Source organism: Peromyscus eremicus, chromosome 13 (assembly GCF_949786415.1).
Source record: "Peromyscus eremicus chromosome 13, PerEre_H2_v1, whole genome shotgun sequence".
Classification (NCBI taxonomy): domain Eukaryota; kingdom Metazoa; phylum Chordata; class Mammalia; order Rodentia; family Cricetidae; genus Peromyscus; species Peromyscus eremicus.
The window spans coordinates 52,276,067-52,299,879 of NC_081429.1; the positions used below are offsets into that span (position 1 = coordinate 52,276,067).

At 44.9% G+C, this 23,813-nt stretch overlaps 1 protein-coding gene across 3 annotated transcripts in view; it reads right to left on the reverse strand.

Moving 5' to 3' along the window:
• Nucleotides 1-1,360: 1,360 nt before the first annotated feature.
• Nucleotides 1,361-23,813, reverse strand: part of LOC131923683 (aldehyde oxidase 3) — a 94,145-nt gene continuing 71,692 nt past the window's right edge. For all 3 annotated transcript variants that reach the window (XM_059278818.1, XM_059278816.1, XM_059278817.1), the window contains 5 exons: nucleotides 20,102-20,216; nucleotides 17,840-17,905; nucleotides 16,318-16,506; nucleotides 8,741-8,908; nucleotides 1,361-1,663 (listed from right to left, as the gene is read on the reverse strand). In XM_059278818.1, the coding sequence (XP_059134801.1) occupies nucleotides 1,610-1,663; nucleotides 8,741-8,908; nucleotides 16,318-16,506; nucleotides 17,840-17,905; nucleotides 20,102-20,216 (592 nt within the window). In that variant the 3' untranslated portion in view covers nucleotides 1,361-1,609. The remainder of the gene's footprint in view (nucleotides 1,664-8,740; nucleotides 8,909-16,317; nucleotides 16,507-17,839; nucleotides 17,906-20,101; nucleotides 20,217-23,813) is intronic.

Here is a 23,813-nt window from a genome sequence, read left to right on the forward strand (position 1 = left end):
GTTAGATACCTTTCCCTTAAGAGCTATCGGTATTCCTTGGCTTCTGACCACCAGGATATCTTTCTATCGGAGCTGTAACCCCTCTACACACTCCTAATAGTGCCACTCCTATGGGCCTATGGGGAGCATTTTCATTCAAACCACCATACCTGGGCTCTTGTAGAAGCCCCTTCCTGGAACTCACTTTCCTAGTCCTTCCTGCCTAAGAGCTCTTCTGTCATCAAATGTCGATGCTTTTGTCCTGGGAGCTCTTAACTTCTTGGCCATCAGCTGGATAGTATTTACTTCTGCGAGGTTTGTCTAGCTGTGAATGCTTGTGAAATACAGGCACAGTGCCGGCCTTCAAGAAATGGACAACTGTAATTAATGGGTCAATACAAATTACAGATCGAGATTAAGAATACTGAGGGAAACGTTCGGGGTGTGGTTTGAGACTCCAAGGGAGTGGAAGATGTGAAATGCTTTTTAACTGGGAAGTGATGTGGTCCTGTTGTTATGGCCATGTGTTTTTTATCACTGAGTTTCTAACAGGAAGTTCTGAGAGCATGTAGTGTATGAACTGTCATCCATCCTTCCGTCTGTTCACTTGGCCCTCACACAAGCTGTTCGTGTGTTGTAAGTGGTGTATATAGGAAGGAGAGGCATCCCAAAATGGAAAGGAGGAATGAGTGGGACTCAGGTAGGACTTATTGGGTTGTCCTTAAGAGAATGCCATGTATAAAATCAGCCCATTGAAAGTCACAGCCACTAAAACTTTTGTAACAATAAAAACTGTACAAATGAAGTCTGCTGCTGTGGGTTATTCACATGCTAGAATATTCCAGACTAGACAATTTTAAATAGGCTCTGAATATCAAAATATGAAGTGCTCATGCCCTCCAAACTTAATTCAGGGACACACCGATTGCAGTTATTTGGGCCTTTCACCTCAACACAGATTTGTTTTGGGGAAGCCGGATGCCACCACAGCTTTGGCATCCCAAAGCTGCTTCCACAGTGCCCTCAAATTCTCCTCCCATGGCTCATCTTGGAGGTAACGCCACCATATGTAACATCTCAGGGAATCTTGGTAACAGAGAGCCTTAGAAAAAAAATCAAATGATTTTCCAACAAATTTGTGCATTAAAATAATAAGTGAACACTCATTTCATAGTCACCAGAGACTGTCAGTTCCTAAACTCCACATTTAATCCAGAGTGATAAATAAAACCAAGTCGGTTTACACACCGCATCTTAAGTCAGGAACTTCAGAAACTGTAGGAAAACAGCCACAGAATCCTGCTCATTTCTCTGGTTTTTTTTTCCCCTCCAGGAACATATGCCTAGACTAGACATTCATTTTCTCTGTACACTCAGCATAGAAATTCTTCACACAGTGGAAAGTGCTCTTTATTATATTGAATTAAACATTGTCTTTGGCTGGAGCTCCACAAACATCATTGCTTATAGTGCGCGTGAGTGATTGCAGATTACAAGGTATTTTGTAAATATGAAAATTTAAGAATTGCCCCCAATTTTCTATGTATTTTAGACACAGATGTTTATACTAGTAACCTGCTGAAGCTTTAAATCCATCTGAATATCTGCTTTTGTGCTTGAACCCCAGGCATTAGGCAACTGGGATGGACCATGGCTTACAGCATTTAGAATCCATGTGTGGAACCTAAAAAGTAAAAGTAAAAATAAATAAATAAATAAATAAATAAATAAATAATAAAAAACTAAAAACAAAAGAAAAAAATCCACCTAAAACAACTCATATAACTAATTGGTGGCAAAATAGTTTCTTATTCAAAAAGACATTTAACCTATTTATTTATCACAAATTATTTGCTTAACTTGTATAAGAATATGTTTTCTCTTTCTCAACAGGAATTAAGTAACTTTGGCTTTAAAAAAATCTAGTTCTTTGACATAATAATAAAGCAGAGACAAAATGTACACAATACTGGCACCTCTGGAGAGAACTGATGGAGTGTTTTTAGATAGAACTGCAGATGCAGGGCATCCCCATGGTCAAAGATGTGCTTTCTTCACATACAACCCCAGACACAGGGCATCCCCATGGTCAAATAATGGAAAGATGCACTTTCTCCACAGTTAATCTTCTATCCGGGTCCATGACTTTGGTGATATGAGGTCTTATGAACTTAGGCAAACTGTAACCAGCCCAGAAGCAGGAGTTCTTCAGTGTGAGTGGAAGTAAATGTTCATCAAAATTGAAACAGAAAAGAAACTGAGAGGCAGAGAGTACTCCCTGAGCACGTCACACTCATCACATTTGTGCGTGGTGATTGCTGAAAATGTAGACAGCCTCTTCAACAACGGCCTGCAAAGTGAAGGGCTCACTCATAGAACTCAGTGACCTGCCCCACACCCCACCAAGAAAGATTTTTGCAAGTTTAAAGCAGGGCCTTTTATTTTGGTGGGTTTTTGCTAAAGGAAGCAGAAATAAAACTCAGTTAGTACGAAAGCAATCTGACATGAAAAAGTCACCTCGTTCGGTTTCAAAAAGATGTAACCTTTAAGAAGCAGCAGCTAGTGTCAAGTGGGAACAGAAGAGGTATTAAAGGTGCAGTAAGAGAAGAAATGATGACCGCAGAGGGAAACAGAACTTCCACTTAGTGCATGAAAACAGGAGAGGAAGGCTAGGACTGCTCACAGGTACGGTGGAGAAAAAGTTGATTGCACATAAAAGGGAGACACAGTCAGAGGCAGGAACATCCAGGAGAGTCCAGAGTGGACATGACCAGACTGAGATGCACCATGTGGGGAGAGGGGGCAGGGAAGGGAGAGAGGAGAAAGAGGAACCAGGTGCAGCAGGCAGGAGGCCAAAGGTACAAAAGGGGCGGGGAACCAAAATGTCTGGATTATATGGGAAGAGCCTCTGGGGGAAGAGCAGCCTCTGGGCTGGAGAGTTCTGGGTAAGGGACTGGGTATGCCATCATACCCTGTAATAGGTAGGGACTGAGGGATGCTGGGAGAACCTGGAAGTCAGGTCTGCTTTGATCTGTTAAATGGGCACCTCAGCTGTTTGTTCTGGGTTTGAAACTTAACACTTAGGTCATCAGGTGTTTTCTTAAACAATCCTTTATCCAAATAATTTACAGGTGGGTAAATGGACTTCATTAAATTCAGGCAAGTCAAAACTGACCAGAGATGTGAATTCATCTTTACTCTACAAAAGTAGAATTTCCCACAATTCCCTTAAATTCCTGTTGGTTCTCAATAAATCAAAAGTGTAAGCTGACAATGTTGTAGCGTAATTAGTTTAAAAGCCATTTTATTTCTTTAAATGTTTCTTTTATATGTCATGCAAAGGAGTAAGACAAAGAATTGACCTCCACAGAGGCTGGGGTTGGTGGGTCAACAGAGAGGCAGGTGAGAGGTGAGTAGATGACAGATGATGCTGGATGGAGATGACAGACAGATGATAGATAACAGATAAGAGTGAAAGATGATAGTGACCTTGTTGCACACATGCAAGAGCAGAATTTTCTCTGTGTGCTGCTGAAGAAAGTGTGACAACAGCAGAATTTCGATGTCTACTCCACATCACTCACTCCTGATACTTTCAAGGTGGGGCGTTGAGTTCTAGTTTTGCATATTCCTGTTCTGCTGCTTTGGAAAGTGAGTGGGATGTAATCGGGACACTGATTTTTCAAGGCTGTAAAACACACAGATCTGCTGCTACAGGGCTCAATCAGTGTCTAAGTAATTCTAGCAATGCATCCAGGTACCTGTGCTAGCCAGCAGCTCCTGGACCTCTCCCGATGCACCTCTTTGCCTGATCCTAGGTTCAGCCTTCCTTCCCTGTAAACCCCCACCCTGAAAGCAGCACAGCCCTTTTGCTGTAGCAAATCCACTGTTATGGGAAGGCTGGCTGCTGGTGATCCAGTCCTCATCCGACACTGGCAGGGTTTTGACTCCGCTCTATTTCAAAGATAGCAACATAGTTTTGTTGCTGCGGTTGGAAAAGCAGATCTTTGCATCAGTGGACTTAGACACACATTGCTGCAAAGTCAACTATGCACCTGTTCGAATATGTCATGTCAAAACACAGATTCCTATGAGATTTACCCAGGGTTCCCCCCTTTCCCACCCCCAAGCCCCCACTCGCCACAGGTGGGTGAAAAACAAAATCTGTCTGGAGGGAGGGGGTTAAAACAACACTAGCACATCCCTCGTGGGAGCCGAGTGTACAGATTGTCAAGTGGGAGCATTCAGGGCGAACCTGAGCCTTGCCTGTCGGGGGTGCCAGGGTTCACCAGCCTCGCAAGCGCAGATTTCCTGGCTGGAGGCAGAGCTTGGGCACCAGGGAACCTGGATCAAAACCACTCGTTGCTTCAGCCAGGGCCCAGTGAGCAGCAGTCCACCAGGCTCACGGTGGCCGTCAGGTGGGCGTTTGGACCCCTGCGTGTCTTTTCTCCCAGGTCAATAGGAGGCCCTCGAGGCCCCGCCCACCCCCCATCCTTTCCTTGGTTTCCTCTTCCCCTCTTCCCTCCTCCTTCTTTTCTCTTCTTTTCCTCCTCCTTTGATAGGGGCTTGTCGTGTAGCCCAGGAGGACCCGGACCTCATTATATACATATTGACCTCTAACTCATGGCCATCCTCTTGCCTCGGTCTCCCAAGTGACTTTCCTTGTCCACAAAGGCCTCCATTCCCATCCTTGTTGTAACAGTGACTGTGGGTCAGGGAAGGAAAGAACCAGGGAGCACGGCTGGATTTGGGGGGCATGGGAGCGAAGGCCTCTTGGAGTCTGGGGCACCTTCATCTGGGACGGGTATGGCGGAGTGGTTTTCAGGCCAGTAGTTTGCTCTGCTCAGAGTTGTGGTTAGGTGTGCTCATGTCCAGGGTGCACAGGACCTGGGGACCTCTCCATCAAAGGCTGAGCCTGCCCTTTGCCGCTCCTGCCTCAGGTCTGCCTGCCCGCCTGGTGCCCCCATGAAGCCCACCTGGCTCACTCCTTTCTCTTTCCTCTTCACTTCTCCTTCCCTTTTTCTTCTCTTCTCCATTTTCTTTCTCCCCTCTTTACCATTTCACCCACAGGTGAATTTTATCTATTTTCACGATTCTAATTGCTAGTTTGCACTAATGACTCATAAATCTGTCTGGAATTCTGCTCTCTAGTCAGTCCTGAGGTAATCGCTTGTTAGCAAAATCCTTTGACTAACCGATTACTCGGCTGCAAGCCTAAAAGCGAATTCGCCACTCTCCTTTGAAGGATTTCCCGGCTGCCTATTGCTGTGAGAGGCAGTGCGGCCTTCCCACTCATCCAGAGCACAACCTTGAACACAACCTGGAACTCACCTCCATAGAGTGGCAGGCACTGTGTGACCCTGCCTCGCCTTCAAATGCCATTAGCTCTACCTGGCTAAGTCTTTGTCACCTCTTAACGATCACAGCAGCTCCCAACTGTTTGCTCTCGAGCTAATTCATGTTATAGTGTCTATCGGGTTACTTCCTTGAGTATGTCATTCCCATGATCACATTACCTTCAAAGGCCCGCCTGCCCGGGGGAAGAAGCGAATTTACGTTTATGACCGTGTGTGGGAGTTCAGGCTCCTGTCCTGGTTTACTCTGAGGATTTCCCTCTGCGCACTCTCCCCTCTGGGAAAACCACACTCTCGGTGTTCTAAGACAGCCTCTGATGCTTTTCTCCTTTGCCCTGTGTGTGCTCTAACTTCCCCGCATTGGGCCTCCTTTCCCTCTCATCCCCCTGCCTCACTGTCACCCGTTAGCTGGTGTTTTCTCTGTCACCTTCCGGAGGACTGCACTGGGCCCTGTCTACTCTGATGCCTTCTTCCTGCGTCACTTTCCTTTCAACCTTATGTCATTATGTTCTAAGTCCCAGGAGGTGGAGGTTTCGTTATGATTATCTGTGTCAGTGCCTGGTCACAATTTTAAAGGTACGTATAAGAATTAAATAAAATGTGTATAGGCATCTCACTGTGCCCTGATCTCTCTTTTATCTTTACTCTTGGAGAGGAATGAGTCTTAGTTTAAATATACACACACACATACAGGTACCTGGACACACACACACACACACACACACCCGGTAATCCAATTGTGATTGGCTTGGTACACCTTTAGTAGAGACTATACTAAACATCTTTCATATGCGTTTTAGAATCTGTTTTCATCAACTCAGGTTTGTACAAGTATGGTGGTGGCATAGAGAAATTTCAGCTGACACCATATTGAGATAATGGGCCAGTATTTATGTGGCATCCTGGCCAAACCCATGCACCTGTCCCTGCTTGCTACCGTGACTCAGTTAAAATGCTTCCTTCAATCAGTTCTCCGTTATGAAGTTGAGGTTAAGAAAATCAGACCACATAAGGCTAGAAACTCGAGCCTTTTGGGGGGCATAACAAGATGGCCAATATAATGATCCTCAAAACATTTGTTCAGTATGAGCCAGTACAGTGATAACCACTATTAAACCCAAGTTCACTTCCTACTCAGAGGGATACAAGTACGCAGGTGTTTTCTTTCTTTTGAAGATGTAGTGAGTGGCTCAGCTGGGATTTGAACCCAATCATCTGATTTCAAAGCTAGGAACCCCAACCACTTTAGTTGGCCATTTTATAAAGTTCAATGATAGGAGCAAGAGAAACAGAACATGCCCCCTGCTCTCAGGGAGTCTGCCATCCAGCTGGGGACAAAGGATGGGTAAACAGCTCACAGGTCATCTTTGCGCCACCTGAGTGTGTAGTTCCCAGTGATGGAGGGTTTGTATAGGAATCCCCGTTTCTGTGCCTGTCTTTTGCTAGACGTTGGATTCTTGGGAGCATGAACGCGCATTGTTTACTGCGGCTGTCTCAGCCTAGCGCAATGCCTTGCTGCATGTAGTGGGTGTATTGAACGCAGCTGCTAGGCTGAGCTGACCAGGTAAACAGGTGGGGGTGGGGGTGGGGGCGGGGCTTATCCAGAGGACGAATGAAATGACAGCAAGGAAGACGTGGGCGGGGTCACTGGAAGGGGTCCGGGAGGAAGACTGCTTGAGGGGTGTACAAGGTGTTAGGGCTCCTCTCTTCCTTTCTAGTTCCCTCTCCTTCCTGAGTTTTGGACTTGGGAAAGATTTTTTTTTTAAAGCAATTAAAAGTTTGCGCTCCTTCGTTGGCTCCCTACAGCCTCCAAAGCACCACACGTGCCAACATCTCTCAGTCTTGACCTTTTCTCCTGAAGTCAAGATGTATACGGGATTGTGCACGGAAGCAACAACAGCCCCACAGAAAACCATGAGTGGAAGCCACACACGTTCTTAAAATTCCAAGTACTGGGCCAAGTGAGGTGGCACACACCTTTAATCACAGTACTAGGGAGGCAGAGGCAGTCAGATCTCTGAATTTGAGGCCCACGTGGTCTACATAGTGAGTTCCAGCACACCCAGGGCTATGTGGAGGGACATATACCCTGTCTTAAAAAACAAAAACCAAACAAGCAAACAAACATAACCTCTAAAAGGTAAAAAAATTCTAGTACTCATATTTACCGAAGTGAAATTGGTGGCTATGGTTTACACGTGGCTCTTACCCCCAGATTTCATGTGTTGGAAGCTTGGTCCCCAGTGCATACATGTGGTATTAAGCCTTTGGGAGAGGTTTGATTGGAGGACCTTAGGTCATCAGAGGATGTAAAATGAATTGCTAAATGATCTTATTAACAAAAAACCCAGTGCCAAGTATTGGGGTGGAAACTGAAAGACCAGAGAAACAGAACAAGCCACAGCCAACCTCACCTCGCCAACTCCTCAGTCGACCCTGTTTCCATGAATCCTCAGACTGAAAGCCTCTGAGTCCTCACCCCCGAGAGTCTCAGTTGAACTGCTGCTAAAAAGCTTCTAGTTCCTGGTCCTCATGCCGTATATACCTTTCTGCTTCCTGCCACCACTTCCTGGGATTAAAGACTTGTCTTTCCCAAGCAAAGATATGAGATCTCAAGTGCTGGGATTAAAGGTGTGTGCCACCATGCCTGGCTCTGTTCTCAATGTGGCCTTGAACTCACAGAGATCTGGATGGATCTCTGCCTCCCAAATGCTAGGATTAAAGGTGTGTGCCACCACTGTCTGGCCTCTACGTCTAATCTAGTGGCTGGCTCTGTCCTCTGATCCCCAGATAAGTTTTATTTGTTAGAATACAAATAAAATATCACCACAGGAGGATACTTCCGTAAAGTTAATTTTAGTTATAGTTAGCCGCAACCCAATATACCAAGATGTTACCATTCTCATCATATGAATAAAAAGTTACTCACCAAGCCATCTTTAAAATGTGGTGTGGATTCAGCACACACAGTGCACGGCAGTCTACACTAAGCTAGTTTCTAGGCTCTGTGGCCACATGTGGCTCACAGCTACAGCAGCAGGTAATGCCTGGCTGAAGACGTGATATCGAGTAGCCCCCTCTTCCTGCATAAGTGGTAGAGGGGGTGGATTGTGGCTGGAGATTGCTGTACTGTTGAAAGAATAATAGTCTATTGCAGTTCTTTTGGGACCCAAGTGGGAAAAGTCATTTTTAACTCTTTAAAACCCACATTCCCTTCTATAAATATAAGAATCCCATAACTTCCTACTCGAAAATTCTCAAAGCAACTTCCATTTTCCACAAGAAGGCATCCTGCTTGTGGGGGTTTGTGAAATTACCTTTGAACTGACCCATGTCCTCTGTCCCTGCGCTAAGAACCATGAAAGGGGTTACAGACATTCACAGACAAGATGGACGGGGTCCCATACCAGGTCCGTAAACTGATCCTCGCAGGCCATTCGAATCAACTCTGCCGTGGCTGGGCTGTTCATCGCCCACAGTGGGGCCAGGCCTCTCTCCTTCCGAGCTGCAGCCACAGCGTCAGCAATAGCGAAGAACACAGAAGAGCCCAGAAACAATCCAGCCTCACCGAGGCCCTGGGGAGGGGAAGACAAAATGAGAAGCCTTTTAGAAACCTGGCCTTGGGCAGCCAACCCATGGGGCAGGACACATGGACATGGACACACACACACACACACACACACACACACACACGTACATTCACATATGCATACACACACACACACACACACACACACACACACACACACACACACCATGGAGCTGGCCTGAGCTGACTCAGTGCTTCTGAAGGGGTCACCCCCTTTTGGCCCTTATGTCCTTGTAGCAATCTCCTGGGTAGGCGGGTAGGCCCTCTGACAGAATCTGGGGTGTTTAACTGTGCCCAGTGCCTGGGTCATGGTGGGGTGTGGTTAATGCTTGCTCTACAAATCCATAAAGGACTCAGCGTGTATTTTTTGGATTGCCTCTTCCAAACAATAGCCTACTTGGGGATCATTCATTTCTCAAGATGATGGCCTTTCCAACCACCCTTAGGATCCCTTCCAGAACAGGCCTGAACTCTGCTACGGGGCCAGTTTTTATTTGTTTAGGAAGCTTGTTGGGACTCAAAGGAGCCCCATTCTGGTGGTAATAATCCCAATCCTGGTTACACTTGCCAAATGATGATAGCCTGGCTAAGGCCTGGCATGCCCATGCCCAAGGGGACCATGTGGTTGCTGATGAAGCCATCCACTGTGCCAACTGGGCTTTTAAGGGATGAGGAAGGTAGAGGAACAGCTTGTTAGTGGCTGACATTCTTAGAAGGGCCCGTGCCAAGGACTCATCTTTCTTGGTCTGAATTAAGTCAACAGCAGGGGTTCAAGCACTTTCCCAAGGTTCGGAGAGAACTATGATGAGTCAAAGCTTTTTCAAGGCACGCCTGTGGACTCTATCCCATGGTGGATGGTGCCTGCCATTGAGAGTCTCTCAGTGCTGGGCAGTGGTGGCACTCTCCTTTAATCTCAGCACTCTGGGGGCAGAGGCAGGAAATCTCTGAGTTCAAGGCCAGCCTGGTCTACAGAGGGAGATCCAGGACAGGCACCAAAACTACACAGAGAAACCCTGTCTCAAAAAAACACACACACACAAAAATAAAAGAAATGACTAGCTTCGATTCTGCCCCAGGGCATCAGTACAGAAACCACACCTGACTTCCCAGCCTGCTGCCCACTACCCTATAGATCTTGAATTTGTCAGTTCTACAACCGTGTGAGCCAATTCCTTAAAATAAATCTCTCTCTGTGTGTATAGATTTAGAGACACATATATGTAGATTTACATGCAAATATACATATCGACACACATGCATACATACATAACACACGTCTAACATAAGCACATACGTGTAGCTCCAATACCCAGAAAGAGCCCATTGGTCCTATTTGTCTAGAGAACTGATGTAGGGCAACATTGCGAAGGTGTTGGGAAGAGGGAAGAGGTGGCTTCACCCAAGGGACTGAAAAAGCTATGTAGCTTCACCACGGAAAGGATGGTACAAGAAAGAAGCCTTGGCAGCAATTGCCAGGGTGACTATGCAGGGCTCTGGAAGCCATGTTCAGAGCTGTGACTTACTGCCAACTCAAGGGAAGCCACCAAAGGATTTCTACTCTGAATCATATACCTTTCTTCCCAGCCTTGTACTCTGTGGTTAATCTGTTGCCTTAACACATCAAGTATGCCTTAACTCACATAACACGCCAAAGAAATCCTTTAAGCAGTGACTAATGCTGAAAACTAGCTGGTGGAGAGGTGGAGGAGGATCCAAGGCCTTTGAGGACGTTATTGTTCCACATATACTGGTCCAGTCAGCTCTTCAGGTCTGCCCTCCTCAACAGATGGGTCTCCTTGGCAGGAAGAGCCATCAGGTTCTCATGCTGTAACCCCTTGTCCTCGATGGGTCATAGTGATGGAGATAGGCAAAGGGATCTTGTGGTTGTGTTTCTGTATAGTCGTGACATGTGACGATGGAGATATGTTATGAGAAATCTGTCACTGAGCCATTTTGTCCTTCAACTGCACAAAGAAGGCAGCTACAGGATCACCAAGGCGTAGAGCCTGACAGGTTTGCCTTTGTATAGGTGGTCCATCATTGCATCAAATATTATCACATGGCAGATGGCCGTCCCTGTCTCCTTCATGTGCTGGCAAGTCTTCCCACATGTGTTAGACTACTTATGCCTTTCAGAAACTGGGGGAGTGAGTGCCCTGTACTCTGAGTGCTCTGCATGGGCTTAGGTGGCTATAAGTGGCAGAACTGGGTCAAGTGGAGTTTTTCAGGCTTAGACAACATGGCTTAGGACCCCAAACCTGTGAGCCGGATGCTCCCGAGAAAGCCGAGTGTCTAGGTCTGGGGGAGAGAGATTGACATTAGAATCAATCCAGAGTCTACATAACCTTTTCCCCCCTGAATCTAAGTATACCAGACTCTAGAGTTAATTGCACCCTAGGAAAGTACTCATACTCCCAGAGCCTGGCACATGAACCATACCCATTTCCTTAATTTATGAGGAGAAATTAGACTATACACACAATCCTGGGCTGGCGACTTTCCACCATCAAATCCACAGGGGACGTACTTGGTGATCAAAGACTCCTCAAGAGGCTTAAATTAGCCAGAAATACATGACTGATTGTCTATCATGGACACCAGGAAAGCCTTGATGAGCAATGCCGCTACCTTGACCCAAAATAAGAATTGTATCTTTCATGGTTAAGGCTAAACTGCCATATTCAGGTATTGAATATTCGATGAAAGACTGACTACCTGACATGGATGAGCTCTTGCTTATTAAGACAACAGCACAGAATGAATGATTGCCTCATCTTCATTGTTAACCTAACTGGATTAGCATCACCTAGAAAACTGGGGAGGCACATGTTTGGATATGTTTATGAATACTTTTCCAGATAGGATTAACCCAGGGGTAGAGAGAGCTGATCTGAACTCGGGTTGCACCATCCTGTGGACCCGAGTGTCAGAGAAAATAAGAAGGGGACAAAGGAAAAAAGAAACCGAGAGTCAGGACCCCTACTTCTCTGCCTCCCGGCTACTGTGAACTGGTCTTCCTGCCATGATGTAGTAGATCTTCTGAAGCCACGATTTAAAACGAATCTTGCTTTTGTTAAGTCCTTTCTGCCAGGTATTATCTGTCACAGCCACGCACAAGTGACTGACATACCTAAGTGACATCAGCAGCTAACATCATCCTCAGCTGACTTTGAACAGATCACTGCCACACTTTCTGCACGGGTAGTGTCCTTAACCTTTCGGGTCTACAAAGCCTGCACGTCCATTGTCACATTTTAGATGTGGAGACCGGGACTCGGGTAACTTATAAGGAAGGAATTGGGTCATATTCCCAAATGTTATAACATGCCCTACTGCGTTTAGTATCAGCGTCTCCCACACACTGGTTGTCTACTGGTTACTGTTGTTGGAACATGTCTGCCTAAGGTCATGTGCTGACAACTCATTCTCTATACATTGCAAGGTAGGACATTTAAGAGGTTGTTAGGTCATCAGGGTTCCGCCTTCATGAATGAATTAATGTTATTGCAGGAGTGGGTATGCTATAAAGGTGAGCTTGGCCTTTTTTTTCCGGTCTTCTTATTCTGTATCTTCTACCATGGCATAAAGCAGCAAGAAGTCACCACCAGGGGTGACTCGTTAATTTTGAACTTTGCCAGCTTTGAGACTGAACTAAGTTCCTTGTAAGTTACCCAGTCTCAAGTATTCTGATACAGCAACACAGAACAGATTAAATCATCAAGCCCTGACTCTTCCTGCTATTCAGGTTACGGGATGAGCTCTCCTGTCCTGCCGTTTGGTATTGAGCAATGTCACAGGTGTCTCTACCCGTCCTTATTATGCAGAACTCCCTCACCACCTTAGAAGGCACCCCCTTTCTCCTGGTTGACATAAAACAACCACATGACTTAGGTGAACACACCCAAGGTATAGTCCTACACTGATGATGTATTTTGATTAGTGATGGACAGGATATGCAACAGTGGTCCCACATGTTTATAAGGGAGCTCAATAATTGTTTAGTGACATCATGACCAGGTGACACCATGGCACCACATGTTGTCCAGGTGTTTGTGAGGACGCTGATCTCGACAGAACACTGTTCTGCCGGTTGTACAAAACTACAACAATACAAGTACACGCAGTACACAATACTTGGTAATCAACAACTGTATTTTAGTTTCATGTTTGCCTTATTTTGTTGCTATTTTAGAATACACTTACATTTGTTTTAAAAAGCTGACTGTGAACCAGAATGCTGTGTCGTATCGGCAGCAGCTTCGTGTAGCATGTTTACTGTGTTTCCCAGGTACCTAGAGGGACCATGTTAAGTGACCGACGCATACCATTTAAGTTTGTGTGGTATATGCTATGACATTCCTATGGAGTCACCGAACCCAGATTTCTTGGAACGTACCCTCATTGTGAAGCAATGTGCAGTTGTGCTGGGCTGTGGAGAAGCACCCAAGACAAGTGTGGAGGCTCAGTCTCTCGACACGTGCAGATGAGGTCATAAACGCTACAGACTCTCAGAGGACAAATGCCCTGAGGTCCAAACACTATGCTAAAGGACAGCCTGACAAGCCCAGCCTTTCGACGAGGGTCTTCCTACTCTTCTATGACCCTAATGGGGACAGTGTAAGGTGGGGAGGGAGGGGAAGCCAGGAGAAAATGATGGGTAGTGCTCTACATCAAGAAGTGTCTTCTAACCTACACTCGGCTTGGTTGAAAATAAACACCTAACAGGTGGAGCGTAGTGAGGATTTTGAAATATCATGTGACCTGCTCCCCCTGGCTGTGAAACTGCACAGGTGACAGTCTCTCGAGTTTGGCAACCAGGTGGACTATTCCAGGGTTACAGACCATCACCATCCAGGAGGGCAGTGTGCCACCCCTGATCTCCCCCTCTGGGTACGAATAGGTACATTCTCCTGGGAAGAGGTAAGTGCAAGGGTCACAGGCCATGTTCATGGCCCCGAGCAGGGTCTGCAGCAGCCCAGCCTTGTAAACATGTGCACAGAGTTCTACAGGATGTTGCTTGTCTCTGGTTCCTGCCATCTCGTTCACAAGAATTGACTTTTCCCAGAGCAGGTTATTTCAATGCTATGAAAAATGGATTCTGGCACAATACTTGTGATCTTCTTAATTTTCCTTTAGTGAAGTCCAGTTAAAACAGAAAACCTCATGTGGTGATACAAGCCCCTAGTTCTTGAGTAGCCTTTTATGAAGTCATTCATAATTTATGAATTATGAAACTAAAAATTGTTTAGTTTAGCTAGGTGGTGGTGGTGGTGGTGGCGGCGGCGGCGGCAGCGGCAGCATCATCACACGCCTTTAATCCTAGCACTTAGGAGGCAGAGGCAGGCAAATCTCTATGAGTTTGAGGCCAGCATGGTCTAGAGCAAGTTCCAAGACATCCAAGGCTACACAGAGAAACCCTGTCTTGAAAAACCAAACCAAACCAAACCAAACCAAACAAAAACCAACCAACCAAAAATCAGTTATTTACTTTGAAACTTACTCTGGAATAGATTTAAGCTTGTGACATTTGTTAAGGCTGAATGAGGAGTTTACACCTCACTCTATGTTGCTTACAAGACAAATTATATTGATAATGCTTCTGACAAGAAATAGTATATGCATATTTCAGAGCAGTGTTTCACCAAATTTCTTTTTATTATAAATTGTCTCTTATTAAACTTCATTAAATTGGTGATTGGTTGCTGTGGATGATTGATTGATTGATAAATAAAATGCTGATTGGCTAGTAGCCAGGCAGGAAGTATAGGCAGGACAAAGAGGGAGAATAATTCTGGGAAGTGGAAGGCTGAGGCAGAGAGATGCTGCCAGCCACCATGACGAGAAGATACCAGTAAGCCATGAGCCGAGAACTTATAGACTAATAGAAATGGGTTAATTTAAGATATAAGAACAGCTAGCAAGAAGCCTGAGCCATTAGGCCAAACAGTTTAAATAATATAAGCATCTGTGTGTTTATTTTATAAGTGGGCTACGGGATTGTGGGGACTTGGTGGGACCCGAAGAGAAACTCTCCAGCTACAATTGGTGGTTTAGTAAGTTAATTTTATGATTCTCTCCTAGACTGTTCACAATATTCAAGGTACTGAGGGTGAGAGTGTGTGTGCACGCACGCGTGCGTGCGTGCGTGTGTGTGTGTGTGTGTGTGTGTGTGTGTGTGTGTGTGGTGTGTGGTATGTGTGTATGTGGTGTGTGTGGAGTGTATATGTATGGTGGTGGTGAGGGTGTGCCTGTGTGTGTGTGTGCGCCTGTGCGTGTGCGTGTGTGTGCGTGTGTGTGTGTGTGTGTGTGTGTGTATAAACACAGAAGCCAATGGATGGCATAATTTTTTGGGATAGTCATAGATGTGGTTTGGATAGAGAAAGACAAAGATCAGTTCAACCCATCTAATGCGTATTATATGTTTCTCATGTTTAGCCCCTGCTTTGGGACTGTAAGACACAAGGGGGGGCAATACAGCTTTGTTCCCGCAATGCTCACAGCTAGCTCCTTACTAGTGGGCAAGGTTATGCATCTATAGAAAGACATTTAAAGTTGGTCAGAGAAATAGGAATCACCAGTAAGAAAAAGCAAAGAGCAGGCAGAGGCACACAGGAGAGGCAAGTGTTGTGGGCCCCTGGAGACTGAGAGAGGTCAGTAGAAGAAATCCAATGAAAGTCAAGTAGGTTAAGGGCTAGAGAGGTCCTTCATTGCACCCAGCAGCACTGAGGTCTCTGGGGACAGTTGTTTAAACAGCATGGTGGGATGGAAGGCAGATTACAGAGCTGAGAAGTGAGTAAGTTATACGCTAAATTAACATGCTCAAATGTAATGTGATCTAGGGTGAGAAGTGTGAAATGACTTTAGTTGAGAGGTATCGCCTTGGCCTTATTTACATTTCTCCGTTCACGCCCCCATCCTCTCAGGGTTTCCACACATTACAAACAGTGACCAGTTCTCCAGTCCTGCAGGTGGAAAGCACCACCATGACTATTCAAAGGATGATTATTATTTTTTTTCCAAGACAGAGTTTCTCTGTTTATCCCTGGCTGTCCGGGAACTCACTTTATAGACCAGTCTGGCCTCAAACTCAGAGATCCACCTGCCTCTACCTCCCGAGTGCTGGGATTAAAGGCATGCACCACCACCTCCTGGCTACAAAGGAGGATGTCAATCCAGCCTTTTTTCTTTTGTGATACTGGGGATAGAACACAGGGGCTTATGCATGCCAATTAAGTGCTCCTCCACCGAGCTACATAATCACTCCTACACTTGATCTCAACCAAAAAGACCAAAAAGCGATTACATCATCACGCCTCTGTCCACTTTCTTTGGCTACCGTTTGGAACATGTACAGATAAATGGCAAGCTGAATGAAGCCGGACCATATGTACTTACCTTAGAAGAGTAGATGGCTTTTGGATTTTGGGTTGGTGTCAGCAGGGACACATGGAATTCTTCGGGGATATCGGTAACTGAAGGTATTTTGTACTGACTCGGACCACGGGTGTATAGGACTCCTTCAGGGGAATATTTCAGCTCCTCTAGAGTGTAAAGTCCAAGACCTTGAACAAAGGCGCCTTCAATCTGAGACACAGAAATGGATGAATGTCATCTTTGAAATGATGTGCTGACTTTCCAAACATCAGCCAAGGATGTCATCTTTCAAAAGACCGATTCCCTCTGGAGTCTAGGTCTCTTAGCTCCACGTGTTCTGCCTGCAGGTGTGAACAACGGCCTCTGAAACCCCTGGGTAGATTTCAGAAAACTAACAGGACTTGTTGCAGAAACAATAATGCTTATCTTTAATGGTTGGATAAGTCATTTGCATAGCAGTGATTTTAGAAACAGATATCTGATGCCCCTGTGGGACCTGTAACAAGTTATTTGTACCCCCAAGTCATTCAATGAATGGAAAGATCTCTCTTTTTCTCGTTGCTAGAATGCCCATTCTGAGGATGACAGCAGGTCTTGGATCTGTTCTTTCTCAGGGAAGAGTTTTTCAGCACATACTTTTAGCAATGGGTTTGTATCAGATCACCTCTACGCCCTTTGCCTCATTCCAAAGTCTAAAATTTTAACGTCATCTGATCATTATTTTTTAGTTCAAAAGCTATTTGAGTTGAATCTAGCTCCACAAAAATGAGAGTCAAGAAAAAAACCAGTGTTTTCCAGAGGACCTCGTTTCCATTCCCAGCACCCACATGGTCGCTCACAACTGTCTGTAATCCAGTTCCAGGGAATCTAAAGGCCTCTTCTGGCCTCTGTGGGCACCAGGCACACATGTAGTCCACAGGCAAAACACTCACACACATAAAACTTAAAAAAAAAATCAATGTTGGGGACTATGTCTACAAATGTTGTGTGGAAAGAGACTTTCAAACACTGTCTTTGTTCATATTGTAATGTACTGAATATTGGGGTTACGTTAAAACCATAGTGAATACACACGTGTGATCCTTCCCTGTGGAGTTAAAGCCCTCAAGCTCCTTCACTCCTACTTTCTCCTCTCTCTTCTTTCTCTCTCCCTCTCGTGATCCTGATGCTTATATGGTTTCCACTACCACTGTCCCTCCAACCACTTCCAAACCTATGATTTCTGCCCAGGACCAGTGTTCTTCTTGGTGGTTTCACTGGGGTCTCTCATAAGCAACTTGAAGTCAACACACCCAAGTGGAACTCATACTCCTGTCTTTGAAGTGTGCACTCTTTCACTTACATTCCCACTCCTTGGGATAGATTATTATGTGTAAGACAATGAAAAGAAGACGAGAGTGAAAACAATCTCAGTGAATAGACAAACTATTTAGTGATACCCAGAAAACAGAGTTGCTTCCTTCAGCCTGTATCCAGAGCAGGTGAAAATGTGGTTAGTGTTTGAAGTATTTGGATGTTACCTCACCAACAAGGTATTGCCTACCTGGCCTATGTCCAGAGCAGGGTTTATACTGAAAGATCCATCCATAACAATGTCAGTCCTGATGTTCTGTGGAGAACAAAAACGTGATTGCTGTATATACTCCTCTTATCAACAATAAATGTTTTCTTTGATTAGGGCATAGAAGGTGATTCTAAAAGGCCATGACCAAGTTCTACTATTGGTAAAGGTCATAAGAATACCATATGTTATTAATTAAGAGGTGCTCCTTGGGATAAATACGAACCAGGTATTGTTGAGTAAGCCATGACCATAGAGTTGTTGACATGGAGTCTGCTAGAATTTTTAAAGTTCACAAGTACCAGAGATGAGCCCACCTTCCTACAAATTTGAGGTTGTGAAATTTTACCTTGCTCAATCCTAATATTATACAGCCACTTGAAATAATGGTTATGAAGTAATAATGTGAAAAGTGGTCATGACAGCCAATGAAATAAAGAACACCAGGCCATAAAATTATATACACAGATGAGAACACTCATCAAAACATCAAGGTCCAGTAACCAAAATGTATTATTTTGACTAACCTAATTAAAATACACAATCAGAACTCACCAACATGTCCTAGCTCATTCTAACACAGACCTCCCCTTTTTCCCTCTTAAAATTAATACTTTCATAACTGTTTGCTGCTGTTTCTGCTCAATTCAGATTCAGGCACCTCATCTCTTTGCCTTGCTTAATAAAGAATCTCTTTGTGTTTTGTTTGTGCTTGGAACAACACCACCAACAAAAAGTAAATTATCAGAATTAAATATTTAAAAATACATGGCATGCTATTTTAAAATAGTAATATTGTAGTAGAGGTTATAAAAGCATGTTGTTTTGTGTTGAAAATTTGTGGCAGGGGGTTTTCTTTTAGGATTAATAAGTCATCCCCTATACTATGTTTTTGTTTTTTGAGGCAGGTTCTCACTATGTAGCCCAGGCTGGACCTGGAACTCTATATAGTGCATGCTGGCCTCAAACACACATTCTTCTGGTTCTATTGCCAATGGGATGAAAAGGATGCAGCTTCCTGTATCCTTTATGGTTTATGGTCGTCATCTGGTTCCTTGTTTAGATCAGGGTTTTCCTTAACCCAAGGGGACAGCGCTCCTGGCTGATCACTTCCTGGGTTCCAGGTGGCCATTGCAGTTTTGGGAAGCCCTGGATCACTTTGGTGAGAGTGGATTTCAGCCCCTCTGCATTGTAGAACTGATTCCTGGCTGCCCTGGCCTGATTTCCTCCCTCTTACAGTGTGGCTGATCTAAGGCTTTAGTCTCTAGTGTCTATGAGAGCAGCCCCCACAGGCCAGAGAATGAAAGCTTACAGAATGTCACTGTCCCAATGTCACTAGGCTAGTGTATGGCACCACAGAGCAGGCATGTCACGCTGGATTTCATACCCCGGGACAGAGTGTCACCCATCCTCAGTGTGGAGACACTGCAGGGACCTTAATTAGCAGGCCTCAAGGCCCAGTTCTAAATTCCCACAGACACTGCTTGTCAGCAGTGGTCCTTGTCTATCATACAGGGACCCGAGCATCCAGCTCTTGGGTGAATTGTCCTTAATGCACATTGGTACACTGTGGATGAACGGACAGTGGCTTGCTGTTTGGGGATGTTCGTTTTTAAATTCCTTTTGTGCAAAACCTGAAACTGCCGTGATGTGTTGAGAACAGTATTGAGCGAAAATCTCTGATTGTGTGTTCTTGCTGCACCATTTAGTAATGGTCACTTGGACTTGGCCAGTTAACTCCTGTAAAGTTCCCATATTCCTATCGGCAAGTGAGAGGATCAATAATAGTTTCTAGCTCATGGAGTTTTTAATGGAGCTCAATGAGGCAAGGGACTGGAAGGTTCTTCATTGATTTCAAAGATGTGTATAAATGCTAGTGGTCTACAAAAGCAGAGTTCTGTTCTACAGTTATTGGCAGACGACAACTGAGACCAAGAATTCATAACTGAAGTTATGTGTCCCGGCTCCGGAAAGGGAAAACCTGAATGGGACAGAGGTCCAAACACCCAGGTCAGGATGACCACAGCTCTCCATTCTCACCTCCTCCCGCTCCCACCACCAAGGGCCGTCCAGCGCCATCGAAACACGCCTGCACCTGTTCCTTCCCTCTCATTCCCTATGAACACTTGCTTGCACCAAAATTTCTGTTTAGTAAATATTTGCATGTGACATGCAAATGAAGGCAGGCCACATCACCTTCACAACACACACTGACTACAATGGTCACTCGTGTTTGCCACTTACCTTGTGAGCGCCGGTCAGACAATCGATTTCAACCTCAGAACAGGCGGCTCCAAAAACAAAATAGGGAAAAATGTCACCCTCTCCTTTCTCCCAGTCCATGTCGGCTTGGTAGCCCCTGAGACAGACACAGCCAGTGGTCAGGACAGGGGCTCGTCAGTGAGACTGTCTCTAAGAATATGGAGATGGCAGGGCGGTGGTGGCGCACGCCTTTAATCCCAGCACTCGGGAGGCAGAGGCAGGCGGATCTCTGTGAGTTCGAAGCCAGCCTGGTCTACAGAGCGAGATCCAGGACAGGCACCAAAGCTACACAGAGAAACTCTGTCTTGGAAAAAAACAAAACAAAACAAAACCAAAACCAAAACCAAAAAACCAAACAAACAAAATGAGAGAAATCCAGGTGGCTTCAGGGGTAAATTATTCACAGAATGTGGAGCCTCTGAAAATCCTGCGAAGGACTTGGCCTGGAGGAGAAGGGACATGCCTACCACGAGGGGGGAGGGACATGCACTTCATGTGAGGTTTCAGTAAGTGACTCCACTTTTAACTTTAAGCAAGCATAAAACCTTTAAGACCTACACTGTTTAAAAACCAAAACCAAAACCAAAAACAACACCCAACATCATTCTAAGTGATCACAACTGTGAAAAGAAAGGGAAGTGCACATGGTTTTCTTTTTGAAAATCAATTCCTTGTTGGCTGGAGAGCGGTGCATGGAGTGTGCTTTTCTTTGGAGGCCAGGCTCAAATGAATTCAAGGACAGCATCTCTCAGGTCCGGAGGCAGGCAGCAATCTCTGGTCCTGGAGTTACTGCTGTGATGTTACAGGAGGCCTGATCCAAATACCTTTTTGATTTAGCATTGCTTTGCAAATTATGTTGAGCAGTCATGGGGTCAAAAGGTCCAGAATCTCATTAAGAACTGTGAAAGCTAGAAGAGCTGGGGTGAACATGTCACTAAAACTGTTTTCATGTGGCCAGGTCTGTTCTCTTCAGTGAGGGGCAATTACTACTGATGCTGCTTTTTATCTCACAAAGGTAGACATCTCGGTCCCATGATCAAGCCTTTCTCTCCAGCTTTGAAATACTTTCTCTGTAGCCAAGTTTTCACCTGAGACCAAAGCATTTGGACTCATTATCTTGCAGAGTCTGCTAAACATGCCAACTTACAAACACTGGCTTGAAAAAAAATCCCACAGATTCCTATTTCTGAGATTTATCACTTATTTGGGCATCGTGTGGGTCCATAACATTAGATAAACCCTTATAAACAAAGATAGCCACCATCCCTTCCAGAACTTTCTCTTCTTCCCAGTGACACTCTGTATCAACAAAACACTGAAACTTACAACATCTCCTCTCTCCCTAACAGCTACCACTCGGCTTTCAGCCTTAGGATTTGACTCTTCAAGGAATCTCATGTAAGTGTTATCATTTGGTATTTGCTCTTCTGTGACTGCCTTAAATAAGATGTGTGTGTGTGTGTGTGTGTGTGTGTGTGTGTGTGTGTGTGTGTGTGTACGTGTGTATGTGTGTGTTGCTAGGGATTATACCCAGAGCCTTGTACATGCTAGAGAAGTCCTCTACTACTGAACTATACCCCAAGCCCCAATTTTTAAAGCCACTGTGAAATCTATACTCACTGACCACATGCAGGTTTTGAATCTTTGTGCATTGGTTTCTATATGCACACGTGTATTCTTTCTCATTCCTTTCTCTACCCTTACTCCACGAAGAAACTTCACAATTCAATCTTGAGTCTGAAGCGTCTCTCGGCAGTGTTTTGTTTCTATTTCATTGTGATTGCTCTAAAATTATCTCACACTTGAATCATTGTTTTTACAGGTTAATTTTGTTGGGTCTTTTTGAGATACGTCTTGCTGAATAGTACAAGCAACCTAAAATTTGCTGTGTAGCCTAGGCTGCTGTGGATATTGTTCTGTATAAATAAAACACTGATTGGCCAGTGGCCAGGCAGGAAGTATAGGCGGGACAAGGAGAGAGAATTCTGGGAAGTGGAAGGCAGAGGAAAGAGACACTGCCAGCTGCCGCCATGACAAGCAGCATGTGAAGATGGGGTAAGCCACGAGCCACGTGGTAAGGTATAGATTTGTAGAAATGGATTAATTTAAGATGTAAAAACAGTTAGCAGAAGCATGCCATGGCCATACAGTTTGTAAGCAATATAAGTCTCTGTGTTTACTTGGTTGGGTCTGAGCAGTTGTGGGACTGGCAGGTGACAGAGATTTGTCCTCAAGCTACACTAGGCTATCTTAAAACTCTTGATCAGCCTTGAAAGGGTGAGAACTACAGATGTGCGCCACTGTGTCTGGATCACTTAGAACAATCTGCAGACTCAATTACTGTAAACTCTTTAGGGCTAAGTGCCTCCAGGTGAATGGTGCAGCAGTAGCTGATGTGTTTGTAAGACTGCATGTCCTAATACAGGTCATTGCTCTGAGAAGCTCTGTGCCTGGCCTTGGCTCCAGCCACACATAAGCAACTCACCTTTTTATATATGCTGGCACTACTCATCCAAGAGCTCACAAATCGTCAACCCACTATAAAGCGCTTTGCTAATGAACATGTCTTTATAGCCATGTCACCGTGGGAAAGGGGGTGGCCAGATCTCTCTAGTGTGGTTTAAGCAGTGCAGCTAAGTAATCCGGGAACTGCTGTTCCAAGCTGTTCTTCCACAGCATATTTTGGTACATCCACCAATATGAGAAAGGTGTTATTTGATGCTGTCATTTGATCAGACACACTCTCTCCTTAGTATGTTGTGGGCCATATGCTTATAGTAGTACTTCACCAGGATTCTTAGGTTGATTCTTCACAACCCAATTCTAAAAAGTTAAAATGTCCATAAGTGGATAATTGTTGGGCAAACACATGGACAACCAAAACCCAAACCATAACCATATCCAAAACCATAACCATAACCCACACCTCTCTAGCTTCTGGTGTACCTCAGGATGGCTACCACCCTTAAAAACCCCCATTTGGGAGAGCCCCTGTCTTCCATGGTCTTGTCTATGAGACTGAACAAAGCTGAGCACTCTCACTCCAGTTTCTAAAGTTCACCCTTTCCCTGAGCGACTGACACTTGAAGATTTCCTTAATATGAGCTGTGTCTCACCAGACACACCAGAGCTAGACATTAGCAGAACACACCACTATTCCTGCCTAAATCATAAAAGATGTGCTTATGGGGTAAGAACAGGCTTAGTTTTCTGTTGCCTCTGGTGAGATATCTACTGCCTATTTGGACAAGCATCCTTGTCTGAGAAACTGTTATCTTACTTTGCACAACTTCTTATCCTATTTGTATAGAAATATTCTGGGCTCTGGCTTGACTCATGGCTTCTAGAGACTCCCATATGACAGGAGACAGGCTGCAGGGCAAGACTTCTGAAGATCAAGAGTATTTAGCAGCACCAAATCCTGGGTCCTATTAAATATCAGGACCAAAAGCATAAGTATTAAGTTCATGCTAGACTATATAAAAACTTGCTAATGTCGCTATGTCTTGAGCTGTCCACTCTACAAGGAGCATTAGCAGGAAACCTTGAAATCTATAATAATATACACCTCTGTTATATAATATGTGTATATAACATAATTTGTACGTAGTGTGAATAAGAAATTGCATTTAGGGCCGGGCGGTGGTGGCGCACACCTTTAATCCCAGCACTCGGGAGGCAGAGCCAGGTGGAT